Source organism: Mustela lutreola, chromosome 9, assembly GCF_030435805.1.
Source record: "Mustela lutreola isolate mMusLut2 chromosome 9, mMusLut2.pri, whole genome shotgun sequence".
NCBI classification, from domain to species: Eukaryota; Metazoa; Chordata; class Mammalia; order Carnivora; family Mustelidae; genus Mustela; species Mustela lutreola.
This window is the reverse complement of record NC_081298.1, coordinates 95936093-95957819: the sequence shown is the minus strand read 5'-3', so window position 1 is coordinate 95957819 and position 21727 is coordinate 95936093. Positions and strand designations below refer to the sequence as shown.

At 49.3% G+C, this 21727-nt stretch overlaps 1 protein-coding gene across 5 annotated transcripts in view; it reads left to right on the top strand.

Annotated features, from left to right (window-relative positions):
- Nucleotides 1-21727, top strand: part of SLC4A5 (solute carrier family 4 member 5) — a 107560-nt gene that overhangs the window by 68715 nt on the left and 17118 nt on the right. For all 5 annotated transcript variants that reach the window (XM_059188097.1, XM_059188101.1, XM_059188099.1 and 2 more), the window contains 12 exons: nt 1603-1760; nt 2194-2281; nt 3227-3381; nt 3749-3937; nt 5609-5783; nt 6277-6410; nt 7085-7356; nt 11199-11257; nt 13737-13937; nt 18337-18450; nt 19674-19835; nt 20640-20818. In XM_059188097.1, coding sequence (XP_059044080.1) covers nt 1603-1760; nt 2194-2281; nt 3227-3381; nt 3749-3937; nt 5609-5783; nt 6277-6410; nt 7085-7356; nt 11199-11257; nt 13737-13937; nt 18337-18450; nt 19674-19835; nt 20640-20818 — 1886 coding nt within the window. The remainder of the gene's footprint in view (nt 1-1602; nt 1761-2193; nt 2282-3226; nt 3382-3748; nt 3938-5608; nt 5784-6276; nt 6411-7084; nt 7357-11198; nt 11258-13736; nt 13938-18336; nt 18451-19673; nt 19836-20639; nt 20819-21727) is intronic.

Genomic DNA, 21727 nt, shown 5'->3' with positions numbered 1-21727 from the left:
AATTTGGGCTGGCAGAGAAAAGCAGTGAGGCCTCCCTGTGGAGACAACAGGGCCAGTGCCCACTGGTGGGTCTTCTAGGCTGGGGGAGGATAACATTCATTCTTGTCTCCCACCAGCTTGCCTAAAACCCCCACGAGCAGATCAGAATCCTACAAACATGTTGAGTCCAAATTCTAAGCCCCACAGCCCAGGTACCCTGTGACTATGCCCCTGGGGAAGCCTGGTGGGAGCCCTTTTCTACTGCAACCCCCACACATCTTGAAGGCAGCAGGATCATGATCCCCTTGCCTGTGCCCCCAGGAAGAGGAAGAAAGGTGTTGAAGGAAACATGAAATTTGGTGAGAACCCCTCAGGAGCTTGAGTGACCTGCAGACCTTCAAGGCACCCCAAGTTTGGTGGAAGGCAAAACAAAGTCCCTTGTGTCAGAGTCCCCAGGGCCCTTTGGCTAAAGTAATAGGAAGAAGAGCATCAGTAAACATTTAAGGTCCACACACTGCACGCACTAGCCCATGCTGAGCTGTTGTGAGCATTGTGCAGCTGCTCTTACCATCTCCGCTCTACTGACAAGGACCCTGAGGCTTAAAGCAGTTAAATAATGTGCCCAAGTCCATGCCCTGAAAGGTTAACAGAACCGTGATTTGACCTAGGCAGTCTGATTCGAGAGCCCTTACTTTGGGAGCAACTTAGGAAGGAATATTCTGGAATGTTATTTAGAGGGAAAAACTACCACAGTCATGCACGCAGGTGGTGAAGCCATGATGAGAAAACATTGCCTGGTGAAAGTCTTTCAGAGACAAATTAAAGACTGTCCTTGGGGCATTTTCATTGTACATAGGACTCAGAGGAGTCCATGTTTTAACCCTAGGAATGAAGCCAGGCACATAGAGAGTGGAAATGAGTTTGGGACGAGGACCTGTCTCCAGTACCTCTTATATTGGACCCCACTCCTTCTGCCTATTTGACCTTCCTCCCCTGAACAGACACTAGCCCCTAGCATGTCAATGGTCTTAGCTGGAAAGTGTCAGAAGCTATGAGTTTTCTTGGGAGTTCCCCTGGGGGTGTCTTGGGGCCATGGAAGTCTCCCTCAGACTTGGAGGTGGGGTCCAGTGGCTCCTGTCAGCCAGGAAGCTGATTTCAAAGCATGTCTGCCCTGTTTGTCAGAATGGGCTCATCCTTCCCACGGCCACCCAAGATGAAGGCAGACAGGGAGGGCTGTGTGCCCAGCATGGAAGAGCCAGCTGCCATCTACTTGGGCCTCAGAGGGCTTGGGGATGAGGCCTGATGTCCAGCAACCCTGGGTCTCTTGTCTGACCCCTCGGCTCACGCTTTAGTTCAGCAAAGTTCCCACCCATCAAGGAATGTCTTAGGGGTCAAGTCATCGCCTGTTCCTTCCAGGCTTGTTTGTTCCTGGGGTTAACCAATTTTGAGTCTCCTCATTTGCAGAATAGGGCAAAATATTTGGTTATTTCGCTCTCCTGAGAAATGCTTGGAGAATTTTTTAAAGTCAGACCTTCACAGCAATCTGCAGGGGGTTGAGGGACCGAGAGCTGAAACCACGGATGAGAGTATCCATGGACATCTTGTTTCCCCCTCCCTGACCAGCTGAAAAACAAATTCATGAAGAAGATCCCTAAGGACTCAGAAGCCTCCAACGTGCTTGTGGGTGAGGTGGACTTCCTGGACCAGCCATTCATCGCCTTTGTGCGCCTTATCCAGTCAGCCATGTTGGGAGGAGTGACCGAGGTGCCTGTTCCCACCAGGTGAGGGTCACTGAAATCTGAGCCCCCATCCACCAGAGGGAAGCCAGCTGTCCATGCAGTTGGCACAAAGTACTGTTGGAGGCACCCCTAAAACACAGAAGGAAAATCAGGCAATTGCTGGGGAGGGAAATCTTCTGACTAGGAAAGAGTTTTAGACTTTATTTAAAATAATCATAAAAAGAAGGAGCTGAGACAGACACCGTTGGCTGGGCTTGGGCAGCAAGACCATGGGGACTGCAAGCGGGGGCTGGTGGAAGTGAAGAAAAGATGTCTTTGCCGAGCAAATATGGGATTTAAAGGAGGAAAGGGACAAGTGTGTGGTCAGTTCATGAGCTGAGAATGAATAATGTCCAGGGCCAGAGAATCCCTCTCTTCACCTGCTTCTATTTTTCCTTCTCGCTTTCTTCCACCTCCTCCCGCTTCATCTTTGCAGATTTCTGTTCATACTGCTCGGACCTTCTGGGAGAGCAAAATCCTACAATGAAATTGGCCGCGCCATTGCAACCCTTATGGTAGACGATGTAAGTGGTAATGAGAAACGCATACTGCTGACTGTCACGGCTCCTGCGTCAGGCACCGGGCCTCTGTTCACTTGCTTACCCCACAGGCACATTGGAGCACTCCTGTGTGCCAGGTTGTGTGGGGCGCTGAGGGCTATGAGAGTCAGGGGGCAGTCACTGCCCTTTAGGAGCACCAGTCAAGTGGGAGAGACAGACCTGTAATTCTGAAGGGAACCACATGCTAACTGTCTCGGTAGCCAGGTGAGGCTTCCTGCAGGAGAGGGCTTTATGCAAAGGATGAGCAGGAGTTAGGTCAACCCTGCACAAGCCTAAGAGGCAGGCATTCCAGAGAAAGGGAACAGGAGCCAAAGCTTGGAAATGGAGAAGCTGGATAAAAGTGGTTCAACTTAGGCTCAGTGTAAGGTTTTCAAGAGCAGGAGATGAGCCAGAGATGACATGGAGCCTAGAGGCACAGCTTAGAGCTCTCTCTGTCCCAGGAGTGATGGGGAACCTAGAAGACATTCAATGCAGGCGCAAGCTCTACATCAGAAAGAACACCACTCTGGAGACAGCCTGGAAAGATGCAGCCTGACCCTCCAAGGATGAGGGGCTAGGAAGTTAAAATCAGATCTAAAATAGCTGAGCTTCTGGGACTGGGCTCTAACAGGCTTTTGAATGAGCTTGTTCCATGCAAAACTGAAAGCAGAAAGGTTAAGTCATTCAGCCAAAGCCCTACAGCTAGGCCACGGAGACCTGGCCTTCAGGCCTTCCCTCAAGGCCTGCTGCTCCCTATTGTGCAGAATTTCAATTTCACCTGCAGGACTCTGTCCTTCCCTAAAGACGGAGAGTGAGCTGGAGGGAACAAATGTTCAGAGGGGTTTTCTCCAATGCTGTACGTTATGTGCTCCCTGGAGGTGGCTAAGAGGCAGCCCTCAGCGAGATGGCCCCTTCCTCTTCCCTTGCCAGCTCTTCAGTGACGTGGCCTATAAAGCCCGGAATCGGGACGATCTGATAGCAGGGATTGATGAGTTTCTGGATGAGGTCATCGTCCTTCCCCCTGGAGAATGGGACCCAAATATCCGAATTGAGCCCCCCAAGAAGGTGCCCTCTGCTGATAAGAGGTGTGTATGTGGATGGAGGGGTGGTGAGGGATGTTGGGCTTCAAAGGGAGTTTGGAGTCTGTCCACGGCTTTTGTGGTCAGCATAGACAGGTTTATGCTATTTCTTCTCCTGGTGTCATTTTATTTCTTAAAAAAAAAAAAAAAAAAAAAAAAAAGCAAGCAATATGTTGCATGTAAACATCCATAACTTCTGGGTGACCCGTGTGTGGGTACTGTGAGATCATTTTCTGCATTTGTCTCTGTCTTTTAAGATAGTTCATGTTTTTTGTTGGAGAGGTAAGACGCGTTCTCTGAACAGCTCTAGAGGGCCTAAGCTCGTGCCAGGATTGGGAGCCCCACCGTTCCATGACCCCCTTATTCCTTACAGGAAATCTGTGTTCTCGCTTATGGAGCTAGGCCAGATGAACGGCTCTGCAGGGGGAGGCGGCGGGGCGGCTGCGGGAGGCAGCGGCGGAGGCGGTGGCAGCGGCGGCGGGGCCGGCGGAGGGAGCAACGGGGACGATGGAGAGATGCCAGCCGTGCACGAAATCGGAGAAGAGCTTATCTGGACGGGAAGGTGCCCACCCCAGGCCTGACAGTGACACCGGCCAACCTCTAGGCTTGCCTCCTCACCCAGCCGCGGGAACCTTCCCCACCGCTGCGTGCAGCGCCCCCTCGCGGCCACGGGGTTTGGCCACTGCACTCTTTTCCTCCCCACGCCCTCAAAACCCCTCCGGATCTGGCGACAGGGTTTCCGCAGGAGAAGGGAAGTGGGGCCCAGCACAGGAGTGGAAGCACCCGAACTTTTCTCTGGACTCTGTTCCTGTATGAGTCTTCTAGGGCTGTCCTAACAGAGTGTCACATTCTAGGTGGCTTAAGCAACAGAAGCTTCCGGTCTCGGTTCTGCAGGGTAGAAGTTCCAAATTGAGGCATGGGCAAGGCCCGCTCCGAGACTCTGGGAGACAACTTCCTTCCCTCTCCCCAGCTTCTGGTGGTGGCCTCCGATCCTCAGTGTCCTTGACTTGTGGCGGTGTGGTTCCGGTCTCTGCGTCTGACCTCACTTGGTCTTCTCCCTGTTCTTCCTGGGGCATTTTCCTCTTCTTTTGAGGACAGCAGTCATAATGGATTAGGGCACTGCCATGACCTCATCTTAACCTGATTACATCAGCAAAGACCCAATTTCCCTAGAAGGTCACATCCACAGGTACTGGGGTTAGGATTTCAATGTGTCTTTGGTGGGGGGGGGGGGTGACACAATTTAATCCATAACAGTGCCATTTGAATTTTTCTTTTTTCTTTCTTTAAAAGAGAGAGAGGAATTGGGCTGGGTTTCCTTGCTGACTCTTAGAATAATTCAGGTTGCTCTGAATTTAGGGAAGGACATGGCCCTGCAAAGCAATGCGTGAATTATGACTTTGAGAATAGAGTCATGTTTTATATGTCTTTGGCTCTATCCCAGCCAGTGGTTCCAAATTGGGAGTAACTTTGCCTATACCCTCATCCTCCCCCAGGAGACATTTGGCAATGTCTGGAGACATTTTTGTTTTCCGCAACGAGAAGGGGGATGCTGCTAGCATCTAGTGGGCGGAGGCCAGAGATGCTGCTTGGCCTGCTATGAGGCACAGGACAGCCCCACGACCAAGGATTACCCAGACGGACATGCCAATAGTACCAAGGCTGAGAAACCTGCCTCCATGCCAAGCATTGCATTAGGAGCTGTGGGGGAATAGTAGGCCCAATAAACACTATTGTTAAACTCAAATTCCCCACTTGATTGTTCTGGAGAATACAGAAACCAGTTATAAATTCAAGAATTTGCCCTTGATGAATCTGGGATGTTGTTTTCTCCTAAAGTTGGACACACCTATGTTTAACAAGCACAGTCAGGGGCCCTGAAGATGAGCAGGGACATCCCTGAGGAGGACAGCCAGGACTTCTGTGGACCCCACGATTTCCATTCCCCATGGAATGTTAGGTCTACTCCAGAACATGTCCCCAGCAGGCCTCCCCTCTCTCCCATCCAGGCTGTCCATGACCACCTTTCCAGTGGGGATGATACTGACCACAATCTTTTCTGTCCTGCAAAAATCCTTCCCTGCCATTTCATGTTCTGGTAGGAAGGTCTCTGTCCCCATCCACCTCTAGTCAAGTTCCCTTCCTTGCCCCAGACTCTGCAGGCTCCTGTAAATAGCCCTGCCCCTGCCTGGTGTTTTGGGGAGAAAGTAGCCCCTGGGCCTGTCTTGAGCAGGTTCTTCGGTGGCCTGTGTCTGGATATCAAGAGGAAGCTGCCCTGGTTCCCAAGTGACTTCTACGACGGCTTCCACATCCAGTCCATCTCTGCCATCCTATTCATCTACCTCGGCTGCATCACCAATGCAATCACATTTGGTGGGCTCCTGGGGGATGCCACTGACAATTATCAGGTGTGTGTGAGCCTAGGACCCTAGTGCAAACCTTCATAAAACTGCTGCCACCAGGTGGCGGTAGCCACCTGGTGGCTCCATAATCCCAAAACTAAGGCTTGGGTTTCAGCCACCCTGGGTTTGGACCATCATTTTTAGTAATTCTTTACCCTTTAAAAAAAAAAAAAAAAGCCAGTAGTATTAAAAGACCTAAAGCTAAATCATGTTACTAAAGTCCAAATGTAAGGATGACATAAACAGATCAAACTTTTTTAATGTTTATTATCTGTTAAGTAGTGTTAATTGCACTCTATTCTTTTTTGATTTTTATTGTTGAAGTATAGTTGACATGCAATGTTATATTAGTTTTCAGGTATACCACATAGTGAATTTTGGGAGGAAAGGGAAAAATGAAAGATGAACACTGTGGCCTGAGCCCTTGGCTGGGTTCTAGGCTATGCTTAGAGGTCTCTTCTCCTGCCTCCGTTGAGCCTTATACTCCTCATGCCCCCAGGGAGTGATGGAGAGCTTCCTGGGCACTGCCATGGCCGGCTCCTTGTTCTGCCTCTTCTCGGGACAGCCTCTCATCATCCTCAGCAGCACAGGGCCCATCCTCATCTTTGAGAAGCTCCTCTTCGACTTCAGCAAGTAGGTGCCCTTGGTAGCCCCCGGCGCCTGCTATCACACCTGGGGCACTATACCAAAGCCAGGACAAGGGAATAGGCCCAAAAGGGAGGCAAAGGTGAGGAGGTACCAAAGCTGCCTTTATCACCCTGTGGGAGGGACTGCCAGGTGGTCCCCCCTGACTCCCTCCAGCTACCTGCCTTTAGCCATCCTAGAGCATTTTAGCATAACTGATAGGGAGACCTCAAGGCAAGACAAGAGGAGACCATTCTCACTGTTTGTAAACAATTATAACTGGAAGTCAGTGTGAGCTGGAGGTCCAAAGGCTATGCCCTGAACCAGGCAGCTCCTGTCACCACTCTGGGCTCAGATGCTTCATATACAACATGAGGCCATTCAGAGGCCTCCCCTGATTTCGTCACTTTGATATTCTCTGTTTTTCTTTCATCCTGGGTGTTTGTTACCAAATGTGTAAGAATTGAGATGTCTTAGCACCTTCCTGCAACCCCCACGAGATTCTTTCCCAGAATTTGCAAAGACCCTACCCAGGAATTGTCCCTGTCCCTAGTCCTCTCACAGTTACCAGGAGGGCATCTGTGCCACAGGGGGGACAGATGAGCCACTAAGAGTGAGTCTGGGGAACCAAGCACGTCCAAGAGCCCTGGGCTCGAGGCCCCTTCCTTCCCTCTCTCTTCCAGAGGCAATGGTCTGGACTACATGGAGTTCCGCCTCTGGATTGGCCTCCACTCAGCCATCCAGTGCCTTATCCTGGTGGCCACAGACGCCAGCTTTATCATCAAGTATATCACCCGCTTCACTGAAGAGGGCTTCTCCACCCTCATCAGCTTCATCTTCATCTATGATGCCATCAAGAAAATGATTGGTGCCTTCAAGTACTACCCCATCAATATGGACTTTAAGCCTGACTCCATCACCACCTACAAATGCGAGTGTGTCGCCCCTGACACAGGTGACCGGTAATCCCAGATGTGCCCCGAGCCCCCACCCACTCACTCTCTCCCCACCACAGCTCTCTACTCAAATGTAGGAGATACCACCCTGAGAGATATCAGCCCCTTTGGGTGGTAGCAAGTGACCTGAACACTACCTGGATGTCCATCTGCCAAGGGTGATGCAAAAAGAATTCCTGGGGTGCCCGGGTGGCTCAGTGAGTTAAGCGCAGACTCTTGATTTTGGCTGAGGTCGTATCTCAGGGTCATAAGATCAAGCTGCAGGTCAGGCTCTATGCTGAGCATGGAACCTGCTTAAGATTCTCTCTCCCCCTCTCCCTCTGCTCCCCCAGCATCCCCACTAGCTTGCTCTCTCAAAAAAAAAAAAAATTCTGCACTGGGTGGGAGGTTGAATCAACCAACTGGTCAACCTGGTAATACTCAGTGCCATTCCTGTGGAATTCCTTACTGACCAAAGAAGTGTCATCTGTTTAGTTAGGGCTTCCTATAGTCTCAACCACTGGCTTCCCTTCACAGTCCCAGTCATGCCCTCAGAGCCTTCAGTGGACTGTGCCTGGGGTAGCCAGGATGCTGCAGAGCCAGGACGCCAGTAGATACATAGATCTAGAAATAGAGATCCATATATCTCTGAGCACCACCAAGCTGGACTCACAGAGAGCAAACTGAGGTCCAGAGACCACCTAAGGTCACATTGAACCTCAGTTTCCCTAGCTATGAAGGAGTGTTAACAATGCTGGCCCTGCCGGTCTCATGAACTCTTGTGAGGCTTTCAAATCTATGCCCAGATCAGAATGGAGTTTGACACAAGTAGATTTCATGTTGTTTAGCGCTCTAACGCATGTTATTGATAAAAGATTGATCATAAGTCCATCAAAAATATTTACCGTGCCATCACTGTGCACCCAGCTTTAGACTAGGCCTCATGGGGAGGAAGATATTCTGACCTCAGAGAGTATAGTTTTAATTATATCCTCTCTCCCTCTTTCACTGCACTAGTTTTGTAAAGAAATCTAGACTTAAATTTTTTCTATCATTAATTTAGAGTTATTTTATTAAAATCTAAAAATACGTGAAGCTAACGTTTGTTTCAAGCCAGAACATGTTGCTTGCCCAGGGATGGAGGAGATCCTACCTGCAGGCCCTTTTCATTCTGTCCTGGAGTGAATCTCTCCTCTGTGGCGTGGGCCCCATAAGGGTACTCCCATTTGCTGCTTGTGCCCATTGGATGGTGGCTTCTTTGCACTGACTGAACACAAATGTTCCCACAAACATGGCTCTTGGAAGTACATGGCCTTGATCTCTTTTAGAAACAGTCCTAATTCTGGGATCCTATGTAGCACTTTGGTCATTCTGAGAATCATCTGTCCACAGGAGAAACCAAACATAGACATGTCCTAAGAACAGGGGACGTAGGAGCATATAAGGTTGGAATTGATGGCCATAAGAAAATCTACTTGCCTCCCAATAGCGCCTCCTCTGGCCTTGCCCAGTTGCCTGATGTCACCTCATGATTCTGGGTCAGTCTATTGCCATGGCTCTCAAAGTGTGGTTGCCAGAAGCAGCCTTAACACCTCTGGGAACTTGTTAGAAATACAAATTCTTGGGCCTCACCCCAAACCTGCTAATCAGAAACTCTGGGGTAGGGCCAGCTGTATAGTAAGAAACCTTCCAGGTGATTCTGATGCATGCCTAAGTTTGAGAAACATTGCTCCATTGAACTATTAATTAGTGATACATAGCCATTATTAGCCACTAACCCTGGTAAGATTAGATTTTCAGTTTCTTCACCAAGAGTAAAGGAACTGAAATCAGGACAATTTAGTTTTGATTAGAATATGAAAGGAAAGTTCTCAACAACAGGAGTTGGGCAAGGGGGGAACTAAGTGCAGAGTGTTTCTTTCCCAGTCTGTGGGCCGCTTGCTTACAAAATGTTCCACGTTCCCAGCTTTACTGCAAAGCCCCATCTGGGCAAGGCACCCTCTCAGTCTTCCCCACTCTTCATCCTAAGAGCTCGTTGTGCGGGGGCGCTCTTTTTAAAATTAATCTTGTTTCCATTGTAACTGGTTTGTATTCTATTTATGGATGCTGCACACACTGACTTGGCTGCTTTCAATCCCAAGTGAGTACCACTTTGTAAACACTAGCGTTTAAAAATATTTGATACTTGGACCCTTTCTGGAATTTTCCATGTTCTATTTTATCCTTCTTCATCTCGAAGTGACTTTCAGATAAACCCTACCCAATATAAGAAATGGCTAAGCCGAAGCACAAGACATTATAGGAGTGTCTGGTCTGACAAGCTTGGACAATGGAAAAGTGTCTGAACGCTCATACATTAGCCCCGAGTCCTCCTCTAGTGTTTGTGTGGCCCTGAGTTAGCCTTCTCGCCCACTTTCTCTGCCCTGTTGTTAACTGTGCATCTTGTTCTCTTGGTCAGCGTTGTAAGGGAAGACAGCGGGTGTACTGATTTCTGTTAGTGAAGCTGTCTTCAGAATAATCATAACAAACCTCTAGTTTGTAGAACTTTCAGGGATATTCTGCCCTGGGTCAAGACAGAATTCCTTAGTGGCTCCCAGCCCCAACCACCCCAGAAGTGGGCAACACAGAGGGGCCCTGTGATCACCTCCATTCCGTGACAGCTTGTTGGAAGTTGAAGGAAGCTTCAGGAATATCCTCTGCTTCGCTCTGGGTTCCTAACCAACCATGGGCGACCAGCAGGAGCCACGTGGCTTGCACTGCATTTCATATTTACTGCCGGCCAACTGGCTAGTGGGCCTCCCTCCCCCCCCCCCCCCCCCCCGCAAACCTGCTGCATTGGAATTACTTAATGAGCCTTCACTTGGAGAAGAAAGGCAAGGAGGACCTGGCCCTACTCCACCCGTGCAGTGTAGGAGCAAGAGAAAAGACAAATGGCAGCCTCCAAGGCCTGCCTTTTTAATGAATGGCTACATGCCGCAGGAAGGGAATTAACAGCTCTCAATTCTTCCAGTGGCCTATGATGGGAACCCTTACATGCTCCACTTACAGTTCAGGACACAAGGCTGTGTAGGGGAGTGCCCAGACAAGGGATGTGTCAACAGCTCAGAGCAACACCTCTGGGTTCTGATTCTTCTTCAGGTCCCAGACTTCAGTTTAATGTTCCACAGCATGCATTCAGAGGGCAGGTTAGAAAATTTAATAGCAAAGCCAAGGCATTCTTGCTGTTGACCTACAAAAAGCACATGTGGACAGGAAGGGGGAAAGAAGGGTGGCATGTATGAAGGGACGCTTGCTGTGTAGAGCTTGGAGACATCCAGGCTGGGCCAGCTCCCTGGGATGGATCAGGACTCCTGCAAGCCACAGCTGTTTGACTGTGGGCAGTGGGCAGGTGACTTAACCTCTTTGGGCTTCCGTGACTTCATCCTTAAAAAGGGAGAGTTAACTTGGGAATTTAGGAACTTGCCCAGATGACACGTGTACATTTTGGCGTAGCGTGTGATGTAGAGTAAGTCCTTTGAAAATGTCTGAGGGCACAGACATGGATTGAGGTGCTGGTAGGGATTCACAAGGCCCATTATCCACCAGCTTGTGTCCGCACTATGTCGTGGCAGCAGATTCCTTACTTTGGTTTTTAAAGCCAACCCTTCCAGGTCAGGCAGGAGCTGTCCCGGACTGGCCCAGTGGGTCTGTCCGAGCACCCCTGTTCTCACTGGGTCAGGGCACAATGAGCTGCCCTCACAAGGGAAGCCACTCCTGGGCTCTGAGCAAGGGTAGGAGATGGAAGAGGTGGGGGTCTGGTGTTGGCCGTGGGCTCCCAACCCTGCAGTTGCTGACCAGTCCCGTGTCCTGTGCTCATCCACAGTGAATACAACCGTGTTCAATGCTTCAGCCCTGCCGACACCAAACACCAACACTTCTCTGGTAAGTCCTCTCCTCTTACTCACACGTTCGAGGGCTTTTGCTTGTGGGGAGAGTGGGAGAGGTTGGGAAACAGAGGCCTTTTTATGGCCAGCCAGACTTTGCCACCCCAGCTGCACATCGGGGTCACCTGTGAGCTGTGTAAATGCAGACTTATATTGTAAATGTATATAGTCAAAACCTCCCCTTTAAAACATGCCTCATCCTATTAAATCCATGTGCATAAACACCCCACACATAAAAGGAAGGTAGAGGGGAGGAATGTAAGTAGGGCCACATAACCGTATGAACAGTTTCCCAGCCAGCTTTCTACCTCTTCCTTACCTTTCCACCTAGCATCTCCAACTCCCACCTAATAGTGCCACTCCCCAGTCCCAGAAAGGTTATGAATTCTACCCCCCCAACCCACTTCGCTGGATCTGCTCTGTCCCGTGTGCGCACGAGTCCCCGTGTGGTCTGGTCTGCCTCTCCCCACAATGATGGGCAGTGGCCCTCAGGAGAGGGGCCCGGCCGGAGTGGCTCCAAGGGTCAAACAGCGGGAGAAGAGCAGCTCCTGGTAGGCTTTGGGGGAGATCTTGGGACTTTCTCTGTCACTGAGCTTGCTCCCTCCGTCACTCCTGCAGCGGTGGCCGAACGCTCGGTTGGCAACTTTACCTAAGGTCTTTCAAATATCTGATTTTGAGGGAGGAAGAATGGATTCAGCCAGGGCCTGAGCCTGGATACTTGCTATGTGTGAGGTGCTGTGTGCACTCTGAGGGCCAAAAAGACAAAAAAACAGATGTGGCTCCTGCCTGCCCTCCAACTTGTGTGTGATGTGTGTGTGGGGATGAACATGAAGGCTAATGGGACAGCAGAAACAGACATGTCATTTGTCAAATATAGGCCAAACGTGTCCTTCCAGCCATGGAGACAGGAGGCACCCTGCAAACTGGGAGGAAAGCCTCAGAAGATGGAATGTGGCCTGGTCTGGAAGGTTGGGAAAATTGGTTCCCTAGAGAGAGCCACATTCCAGGCCAGGGACCAGCCCAGACAGAAGGGCAGACGAGGAAAACACAAAAGCTGTCCTGAGGATAGTGAGTGGGCCTGCCCGGCCAAGACAGCAGGTGCGTGTGGCAGCGCCCAGGGGAAGCACAAGAGATGAGCTGGGAGAGAGATGTGGGGCCGGCCCAGTGGGGCAGTAGAAGCACGCTGCCTGGCCAGGGGCAGCTTGGATAGCTTCAGTGACTGAGAGAGATCTTGGCATTCAGCAGATGTCTTGCAAATCTGGACTTCTCTCTTCATGTGGTATTTTCTGATCCTGGGCTTTCCCACTCCGCGGTGGTCTCACACTGCCAAGAGGGTAAAAGCAGATCCGGCAAGGCCCCTTAAGGCCTCAGCTCCAGAACCTGCTCAAAGCCACTTCCTCCCCCATTCCATTGGTCTGAGCGGACCCAGGGCCAGGCCAGATTCAAAAGGGTGGAGAGATAGACTTCACTTTTTGATGGGAGAACTGTTGGTGTCACATGGCAAAGGAGTGTGGACACAGGGAGGCCTGATTCATTGGAAACCATGATTATTTCAAAGTCCCACATTCCTCTTAATGCAAAGATTCATTACAGGTGGTTGCAGATACCTGTTTACTTCATTTTGCAGGTTGCTGAATATTTACACAGTAATTTTTTTTAAAGATTTTATTTATTTGACAGGCAGAGATCACAAGTAGGCAGAGAGGCAGGCAGAGAAAAAGAGCAGGAGAAACAGGTTCCCTGCTGAGCAGAGAGCCCGATGCGGGGCTCAATCCCAGGACCCTGGGATCATGACCAAAGGCAGAGGTTTTAACCCACTTAGCCACCCAGGCGCCCCTACACAGTAATTTTTTTAAATATATATTAAATTTTATTATAAATTACCTGCTTTTATTATACTTAGAAACCTATGTATATGAACAGGTATGTATGTATACACATGTATGTCTACATATGCATTCATATACATACAGATATATGTATGTGTATATATGTGTGTGTTTCTGTATATGTAATTGTTCTGTATACCCTGGGTTTTAGGCATCTAGACATGAAAAGGGGAAGTGACTGACCTAAGAGAGATCTGACAAGGGCGAAATACGTGAAAAGGTCTGCACAGGGGAAAGAAAAGGAAGAATAAATGTGAGCTGTTCCAGGAAAGAGATCCATAGCTGACTGAGCTGGTGGCCAAACCTGCTGCCGGAGAGGGTGTCCCAACCTCTGAGCTACTTCTCCTTGCTAACTCAGCAGCGCATCCTAGAACGCACTGAAGAAACACGTGTCAGCTCCTAATCTTCCCAGGGGCCCTGCTGTTTGTTGTTCCTTGACAGAGCCTTTCTCCGGGAACATAATTCTGTTGCTGGGCCCCAGGGAGGATGGGAAGGGTATGTGAGCTGCCTGAGGGACTCTAGGGGCAAGGATACAGCTGACTTCCCAGGAAGGCCCTGACCCTTTCTCTCCCGTGCTTTGTCTCCAAGTACAACCCCCTTAACCTCACAGCACTGGACTGGTCTCTGCTGAGCAAGAAGGAATGTCTGAACTACGGTGGGCAGCTGCTCGGGAATTCCTGCCAGTTCATCCCAGACCTGGCCCTCATGTCCTTCATCCTTTTCTTCGGGACGTACTCCATGACCCTGACCCTGAAGAAGTTCAAATTCAGCCGCTATTTCCCTACCAAGGTAAGCTCACTGTGCAGTGGGGGAGGGGCCTACAGTTAGGCAGTTCACAAGGAAGCCCCACTGAGTCTCCCTGTCAGGGTTCTGGCCCCGACAGGATGGACACCACCACATTAGCACCAGCCCACACACTGGGATTTTTCAAGTTAAGAGCACAGATTCAGAGGGGCGCCTGGGTGGCTCAGTGGGTTAAGCCGCTGCCTTTGGCTCAGGTCATGATCTCAGGGTCCTGGGATCGAGCCCCGCATTGGGCTCTCTGCTCAGCAGGGAGCCTGCTTCCCTCTCTCTCTCTCTCTGCCTGCCTCTCCATCTACTTGTGATTTCTCTCTGTCAAATAAATAAATAAAATCTTTTAAAAAAAAAAAAAAGAGCACAGATTCAGAATCAGAGAGAAGTGAGTTCCCTTGTTGTCAAGCCCCCTTGGCAACACTTGGTATTGTAAGACTTTTATCTTTGATCTTTCTGTGTAGTAGTATCTCGTTGTGTTGTTAAAATTTTCATTTCCCCAATGACTGATGACTTTGAAAGTCTTGTGTGTTTATTGGCCACATAGCCATTTGAATTTCTTAGTGGAAGTGACTTTTCAAATCTCTCATACATTTTCTACTGGACAATCTGTCTTTTTCTTTCGGATTTGCAAGATTTCTATACATATTCTGGGTAGAAACCTTTTTGTGATCATATGTGTCACAAATATCTTATATGACTGAATTTTTTATTTCTTTATGGTAGCTTTTGGCTAATAGAAATTCTTAGCTTTATTTTAATTAAATATATCAGAATTTTCTTCAAGGAAAATATTAGACAAAAAATATTCTCCTGTTATCTTCTAAAAGCATCATTTTTCTCCTTTCATGTTCTATCAAAATCAATTTTGACATATAGGGTAAGATAGTGTTTCTTTCTATATGTATATAAATAGCAATTTTTGAAAAAGATCATCTTTTCCGCTGCTCTGCAATACTTCCTTTTCCAGATGTCAAATATTCACATATGATGGGGTGTGTTTCTAGGTTCTTTATTCTGCTTCACTGGTTTATTTGTCTGCCAGTGTCGCAGTGTTCATTTGTATGACTCTTAAGTCTGTATGTCTTATGGACCAAACTCTCACTCTTGATCCTTCTTTCCCAAGAATCATCTTAAATTTTATTAAATAAGAATTTGTTGGAATTTTGATAGGATTATTTGACCCTAAATGTCAATTTGGAGAGGAATGCCACCTTTTACATTTGGAGTCCTCTGATCCATGAATACTGCATGCTTCACAACTTATTTGGGTCTTTTTTTTCTCTCCATAATTTTTTTCAGGTTTTGGCCTTAAACTCTTGCACACATTTTATTAGACATATTCTTAAGTACTTTATTCTTGTATGCTATTAAAATGCTAAATACTAATATGAATTGCATTTTCTTTTCTGTGGTGAGAATAAAACATTAATTAATCAAAACAGCACTTGCATATATGAGCAATAGCTGTGCCGTAGAGTGGGGTGCTCAGAAGAATTTTAGCAACACTCTCCCACCATAAATCCTATGAGCGTTCTCCTAAAGTCATCTTTTTAAAGTTTATTTACTTTTAGTGATCTCTACACCCAATGTGGGCTCAAAGTCATGACCCCAAGGCTGAGAGTTTCATGCTCTACTGAGTCAGCCAGGCACCCCTCTCCTAAAGCCACCTTAAATAAATATTACTGCTCCTGCTACTACTACTACTACACCTGTTAATGATGATAAAATTAATAATAACTGAGTTTTTCTCAATATTTCATAAAGACTTAATAAAATACTCTTCGGGAAGTTTTGCAGTGTGTGAGCTGTGGAAAAAATCCTGTGCTTGTCACACAAATGCATCGTCAAGACAAATCCCCTCCCTTCCTCGCTACTTCCAACCAGATTATATCCAAGTCACCTCTTACGTAAAAGATCTAGAGCCTTGATTGCATCTGAGAATGTCTATTTCCTGGAGGATGAAATATAATTCACATAGCAGGAAATTCTTTTATCACCAACATTTTCCCCCTTAAATTCTTACAAATTGCTCTGTTGCCTCCTGAAATTTAATGTTTCAGAGAAGAATGAGACAATACCATTTCACACCCATCTGGTAAAGATATGAGGGTCTTGGGACACCAAGTGTAGGAGGTGAAAAGCGAGTTGAGAGTGTAAATAGGACGAGCAATGCAGAGAGCCGCTGGCACTGTCTGGTAGAGCTAAAGATGGCTGTGATTTTCCAGGGGGCATTTCCACTCCCAGAAATACACCCCAGAGAAATCCGCATGTATGTAAGAATGTTCAAAGAAGCATTGATTCTAAGGGGAAAACAGAAAATAATCTAGTTGATCTATCAACAGAAGAATGAAGAAATAAATGGGAAATAATCATAAATTTTTTTAAAGATTATTATTTATTTATTTGACAGAGCAAGATCACAAGCAGGCACAGAGGCAGGCAGAGAGAGAGGGAGAAGCAGGCTCCCTACTGAGCAGAGAGCCCGATGTGGGGCTTAATCCCAGGACTCTGAGATCATACCTGAGCTGAAGGCAGAGGCTTAACCTCACTGAGCCACCCAGGCGCCCAAAATAATCATACATTAAGCTACAGCACATACGCATGTAGACTACAGCTGTATTGATCCACAAGGAGACATAGCACCAACATAATGTTGAGCAAATAAAGCAAATTGCAGAAGATTACAAGTAATATGAAACCATTCATGTAAAATTTTTAAAACATGCAAAAAATGCCATATTTTGTTTAGGGCTATGTACATACTTACTAAAAGTTTTAAGACATTCGTTGAAATAATGAAGTCCAAATTCAGAGCAGTGGATCTCTCTAGAGAGCAGAGACAGGATGCCATAATTGGGTCACAGAGAGGCATCAACTAAATAGGTATATATTCATTTCTTACGGTTTGGGGAGTACACAGCTGTTTATCATATCCGTCTTTATCCTAGGTCGGACCATGCGAGATGGAGTGTATTAGAGTGTTTTGCCCTACAAAAAATGGCAAATTCATATGGTTTAACTTAACAAGTTTTGATCTGAGTGCTGGGGATATTGCAGGAAAACCACTGGAAACCTGCACGCCGCTTGGCTTACATGATCACAGTAATATAAAGCTGTTACTGATTTTCAACTTTTAGAATCACCTCATAGATAAACCACAAAAGACATGTGTTCATGGAACAGAATGTGAGTGTTCTCAGCCTTGACAGTGTAAAGATTCACAGGGAAGGGTCACAAGGGGGACAGGACGGGGAGGGTTGATGGCGGGAAAGGAGGCAGCTAGCCACGCCGCAGAGCATGCGAGAGGATGGCAAAGTCAGCAGAAGAGAGGCTTCACTACCTAGTCAAAGTACAAAGGAAAAACCCATAGAAAGGGTTTGAAAATAACTCTCCAAGATTGGGACTGAGGAAGGGGCAGGAGGGCCAGTGCAATTAAGCCAAATCTTTATTAGTAGATCATGCTTTAAATTAGTAAATCAAAATATAAAAGTATAGTGTATTAGATAATGACATGGAAGAAATCACCAGAACAACTAAAATCAAGCAGACATACGGATACATCTGGAGTGAGGAAAGGTGAGGTGGGGGACTTGGCTTTCTACACCATGTGGGTTTTTCATTAATTACATATGTTCTTTTAATAACAATTTTAAAGGGGAGTAGGGGGGTACAGGGAATGCATTCAGTGTGCCATCACCTGCCCCTGCCCTTCCTAACTTCTTTCCCTGCTGATCTCTGGAAACTACTCTCTTTGAAGAGATCATAGAAAAGGCAACAGTGTGGACGTTGGTCAGAGGGCGGGGGGTGAGGTCATGAACCTGGCCTAGCATGGGCATCCTGAGACACAGGGGCAAGAGGTGAAGGACTTCTAGTGAACAGAAGGTCCGAGAGCAAACAGGGGTCCCCAGCATAATCGAGGACCTGCCTCCTAGCCCAGGTGGCAGTGCAGCCCTCTGCCATACATTTTCAGGAGATAGGACTTCCTTTAGATCTAAGTTCAGCCTTGCTGTCACCACCCTTTATGGGGAACTGAGTTCAGTCTGTCACACCAGAAAATGTTTTCAGCAGTGGCGCCATGCCACGTGACTAATAACCGTTCCCACATTCGCTCACCTATGCCAAGCCCTCTGAGTGTGTTATAGTTGTTCACTTATGTCTATGGGAAGAGGTGCTATCATTATGTCCATTTCACAGATGCAGAAACTGAGGCGCCAAGAGATATCGTGCTTCCCCAATGTCACACAGCTGGCAAGGGCAGAGCCAGGATTCGAGCCTCACTCTGCTGACACCGAAGCCCAAGTTCTTACCTGTGCTCCTCATGCTGGCAGGGAAGGACTGAGCCCTTGGGGAGAAGGGCAGGGACTTCCCTTACCTACCCATCTCCCTCCTGCAGGTCCGGGCCCTGGTAGCCGACTTTTCCATTATCTTCTCCATCCTGCTGTTCTGTGGAATCGATGCCTGCTTCGGCCTGGCGACCCCCAAGCTGCACGTGCCCAGCGTCATCAAGGTTTGCCCCTGGCCCCTGCTCTGGGCGTTAGCCAGGCCTGCCCACCAGCTGCAGTTCCTTTCCCCTCTAGACTGGTCAAACTTCCATAGACTCTCAGCCAAGCAATCTGGGGGTTTCTCTGGGTATGCTCCGCCCTTCCTCCACAAAGCCTCCCAGCAGGAGGTCCCTTGCCAGGGGAGGTTGGGGGCATATTCACAGTGAAATCCTGCTGTGGAGTCATGGCATGGGGAGGTGCTGAAACCCCTGCTCCAGCCCAGCAGCAGTCCCCTAATTTCCACTTATGGGGCTCTGATTCCCAGGCTCCAGCTGTCTTTAAGTGGGGTCACCGGGGGTCTGTTGAAAATGATCCCTTAGAACACTGATTCTCAAAATGTGGTCCCCAGACTAACATCACACCATCACCTGAGAACTTGCTAGGAAAGCCATCTGCTCAGCCCCACCCCAGAACTGTGGAATCAGAAGGTCTGGGGATGGAGCCCCAGAGTTCTGCATTTTAATAGGCTCCACCCCACTCCTGGAAAGGGTCCACCAAGTTGGAGAATCACCCCGTTGGTGCTGGTGCAGTTTGCTCAGAGGGAAGCTCAGGCTCAGCTCCCTCCCTAGGAGCACCAGCCACCTACCCTGGGCGTAGGGGTGCAGGTTCTAGAATTCACTGTCCCTGCCTTTGAGGGCTTGACCCCCTCATGACTCCTTCAGGGTTCTCCTAAGGAGCTTAAACACAAAAAGTACCTCTTGCTCTTAAATGAAACCAAAGATAGATTTCATCCCAGCTCCTGCACAGATAATCTTTTGTCCTAATGTGCAAGTCTGAATTAATGTTCTACAGAGCATCCTATAAAGCTCCCCAAAGAGGTGACTCAGAGGAGAGGCAGAAGGGTCTAGCACTGCGCCCATCAAATTCCTGATTCTTGCCTGTTGGGCCTCATTCCTGTTTCTTGTTACCTCGCAGTTAGTGACTGCACACTCCCCCCCTGCAGCCCGGGCTCTCACCTCCCCATTCCTCACCAGCCCAGGGAGCTGCCCCCAGGGCTCCTAGTGCAGCAAACGCCACCCTTCCCAAGTCTGTCTGCGTCTGTGGTCCGTTTACAGTTGCAGGTACCCAACATCTTGAAGGGAAAAGATTGTACTCAAGAAGCACTCCACGTGGGGGAGTGGGGCCCCAGGCAGCAAGTGCACTGGGACAAGGGAGAGAGGAAAGGGCTGTTTCCATTTGCTCCGCTCAGCCCACGCGGCCTGACCGAGGCTGGTTCGTGGCCCCCTTTGGGAAGAACCCATGGTGGGTGTACCTGGCAAGCGTCCTGCCCGCCCTGCTGGTGACCATCCTGATCTTCATGGACCAGCAGATCACCGCCGTCATAGTCAACCGGAAGGAGAATAAGCTGAGGGTAAGGCGGCTGCTGGGAGGAGGAGCACAATCTCTTTCTTCCCGCAAAGTCAGAAGGAACAAAGAAGGGAGATGGTGCTTCTGTCAAAATGTGGGCCATTTATAAAGCGAGATGTGAGGTCAGAGGTCTGGGGTTCTGGTGTGTGTGGGGGCGGGGGGAGGGGGATATGACCTCCAGGTGCAGGTAAGGCTGCCAGGACCGGAGTAATTATCCAAGGACCAGGACGAAACCTAGGGTGGGCCCCCAGGCCCAGGCTCCTTGCTTCTTCCAAAATGACCTTCCAGCTCTGTGCCTCCTGACCAGGCACTTGGGAGTCCAAGTAGATCTGGGATTTTGACCCAGAACCATGAGGCTGAGGAAAGTCCTTAGCCCTTCTGGTCCCTTCCTCTGGGTTTGAGGAGATTTGAACTACCCTGTCTCCATCCCAATGTAGACTACTCTGAGCTTGGTCTAGAGCCTGCCTGGCCAAGACCCCTTGTTCAAGAATTGCAGAGAGATTGCGGCCACTGGTAGGAGCCCTGCTTCCCAAGGACTCAAGCCCAGGGCCTCTACAAGCCTAAACAACCCTCTCCTCCCTTTCCTGTGTCCCTTCCCTAGCTCAGCAAATCATGGGGTTGGTGATGCCTGAGCACCTCAGCCTAGTGACAGCCTAAGAGTCCTTAATGAAGGCCAAGGGGAACCTTTGAACCTGGTTCCACAAAATGGCTGCTCTGGGGGAGATTTGGATCTCCCTCCCCCTCAGACCAACAGGCGGTCTGGTGCAGACTCTCTGGATAGCTTCTCTTCTCCCTCTACCCCACGCAGAAGGCTGCCGGCTACCATCTGGACCTGTTCTGGGTGGGTGTCCTCATGGCCCTGTGCTCCTTCATGGGGCTCCCCTGGTATGTGGCGGCCACTGTCATCTCCATCGCCCACATTGACAGCCTCAAGATGGAGACAGAGACCAGTGCCCCTGGGGAGCAGCCCCAGTTCCTGGGAGTCAGGTAGGTGGGGAGCCGTGACTGGGGACCACCTGAGCCAGGGTGTTTAGTTTGGGAGAAGGGAAGCAGGTTTTTCTTACCATCAAGTTATCTGGGCAAAAAGGTCCCCTGTTCTGCAGCCCGGGAACAGTGAGGATAGGGGTGATATTCCTAAGGGAGAGGGAGGGAGACAAAAATTCAGTTCTAAGTGGTGCTTTTTCAGTGGTGGAATGCAAGCAGTGCACCACCACGGCCTGCGTGCACATGACCTCTCACCTGCAGGGCTACTCAGTGTCCCCACAGCCCTCTGACCCATCCTTTTGTCTCCTCTTCCTCAAGACCCCCCACCCCCAACATCCCCCAATCCCTCCTGTGGGTGCAGGTCCTCCCCAGTCTCCATGCTTCCAGACAGTCTTCCCAGGACACCCCTACTCCCTAGACGGCGGCCCATGACCCATCACCTCCAGGCCCTCCTCAGTCTCCTCTCATGCCCCTTCCACTCCCTTGCCTGTTCCCAGTGGCCACGCATATCTTCCATCTCTTAGGGCCTCCGGGGTGAGCCCACACCAGACTCTGGCTGTCCAGAGAGCTTCTCCTCACTGCCTCAGGATACCTGGGCTACCCAGCCTGCCCTGGGGGTGCCTTCTCTGGCCAAGACAGGGTCCCCTCCTGGACTCCTGAACCCAGAGGACTGGGCCTGAGCAGTGTGGCCCCAAGCCCCCAGTTCCCACCTGGATCGTTGCCTGGGCCTGGGCACTCCCGCCCCTCACGCCTGCTCTGCCAGCAGCCGGGCCCCCTCCCTTCGAGTCCTGTTAGTCACGCCCCACAGTCAAGGGTCTTCCTGCCTCGAAGGGCAGGGCTCATAAGCAGTGCACGTTCCCATTTCAGCCTCACAATTCCCTAGGTAGCTACCACTCACTCTCTTGCTTCTAC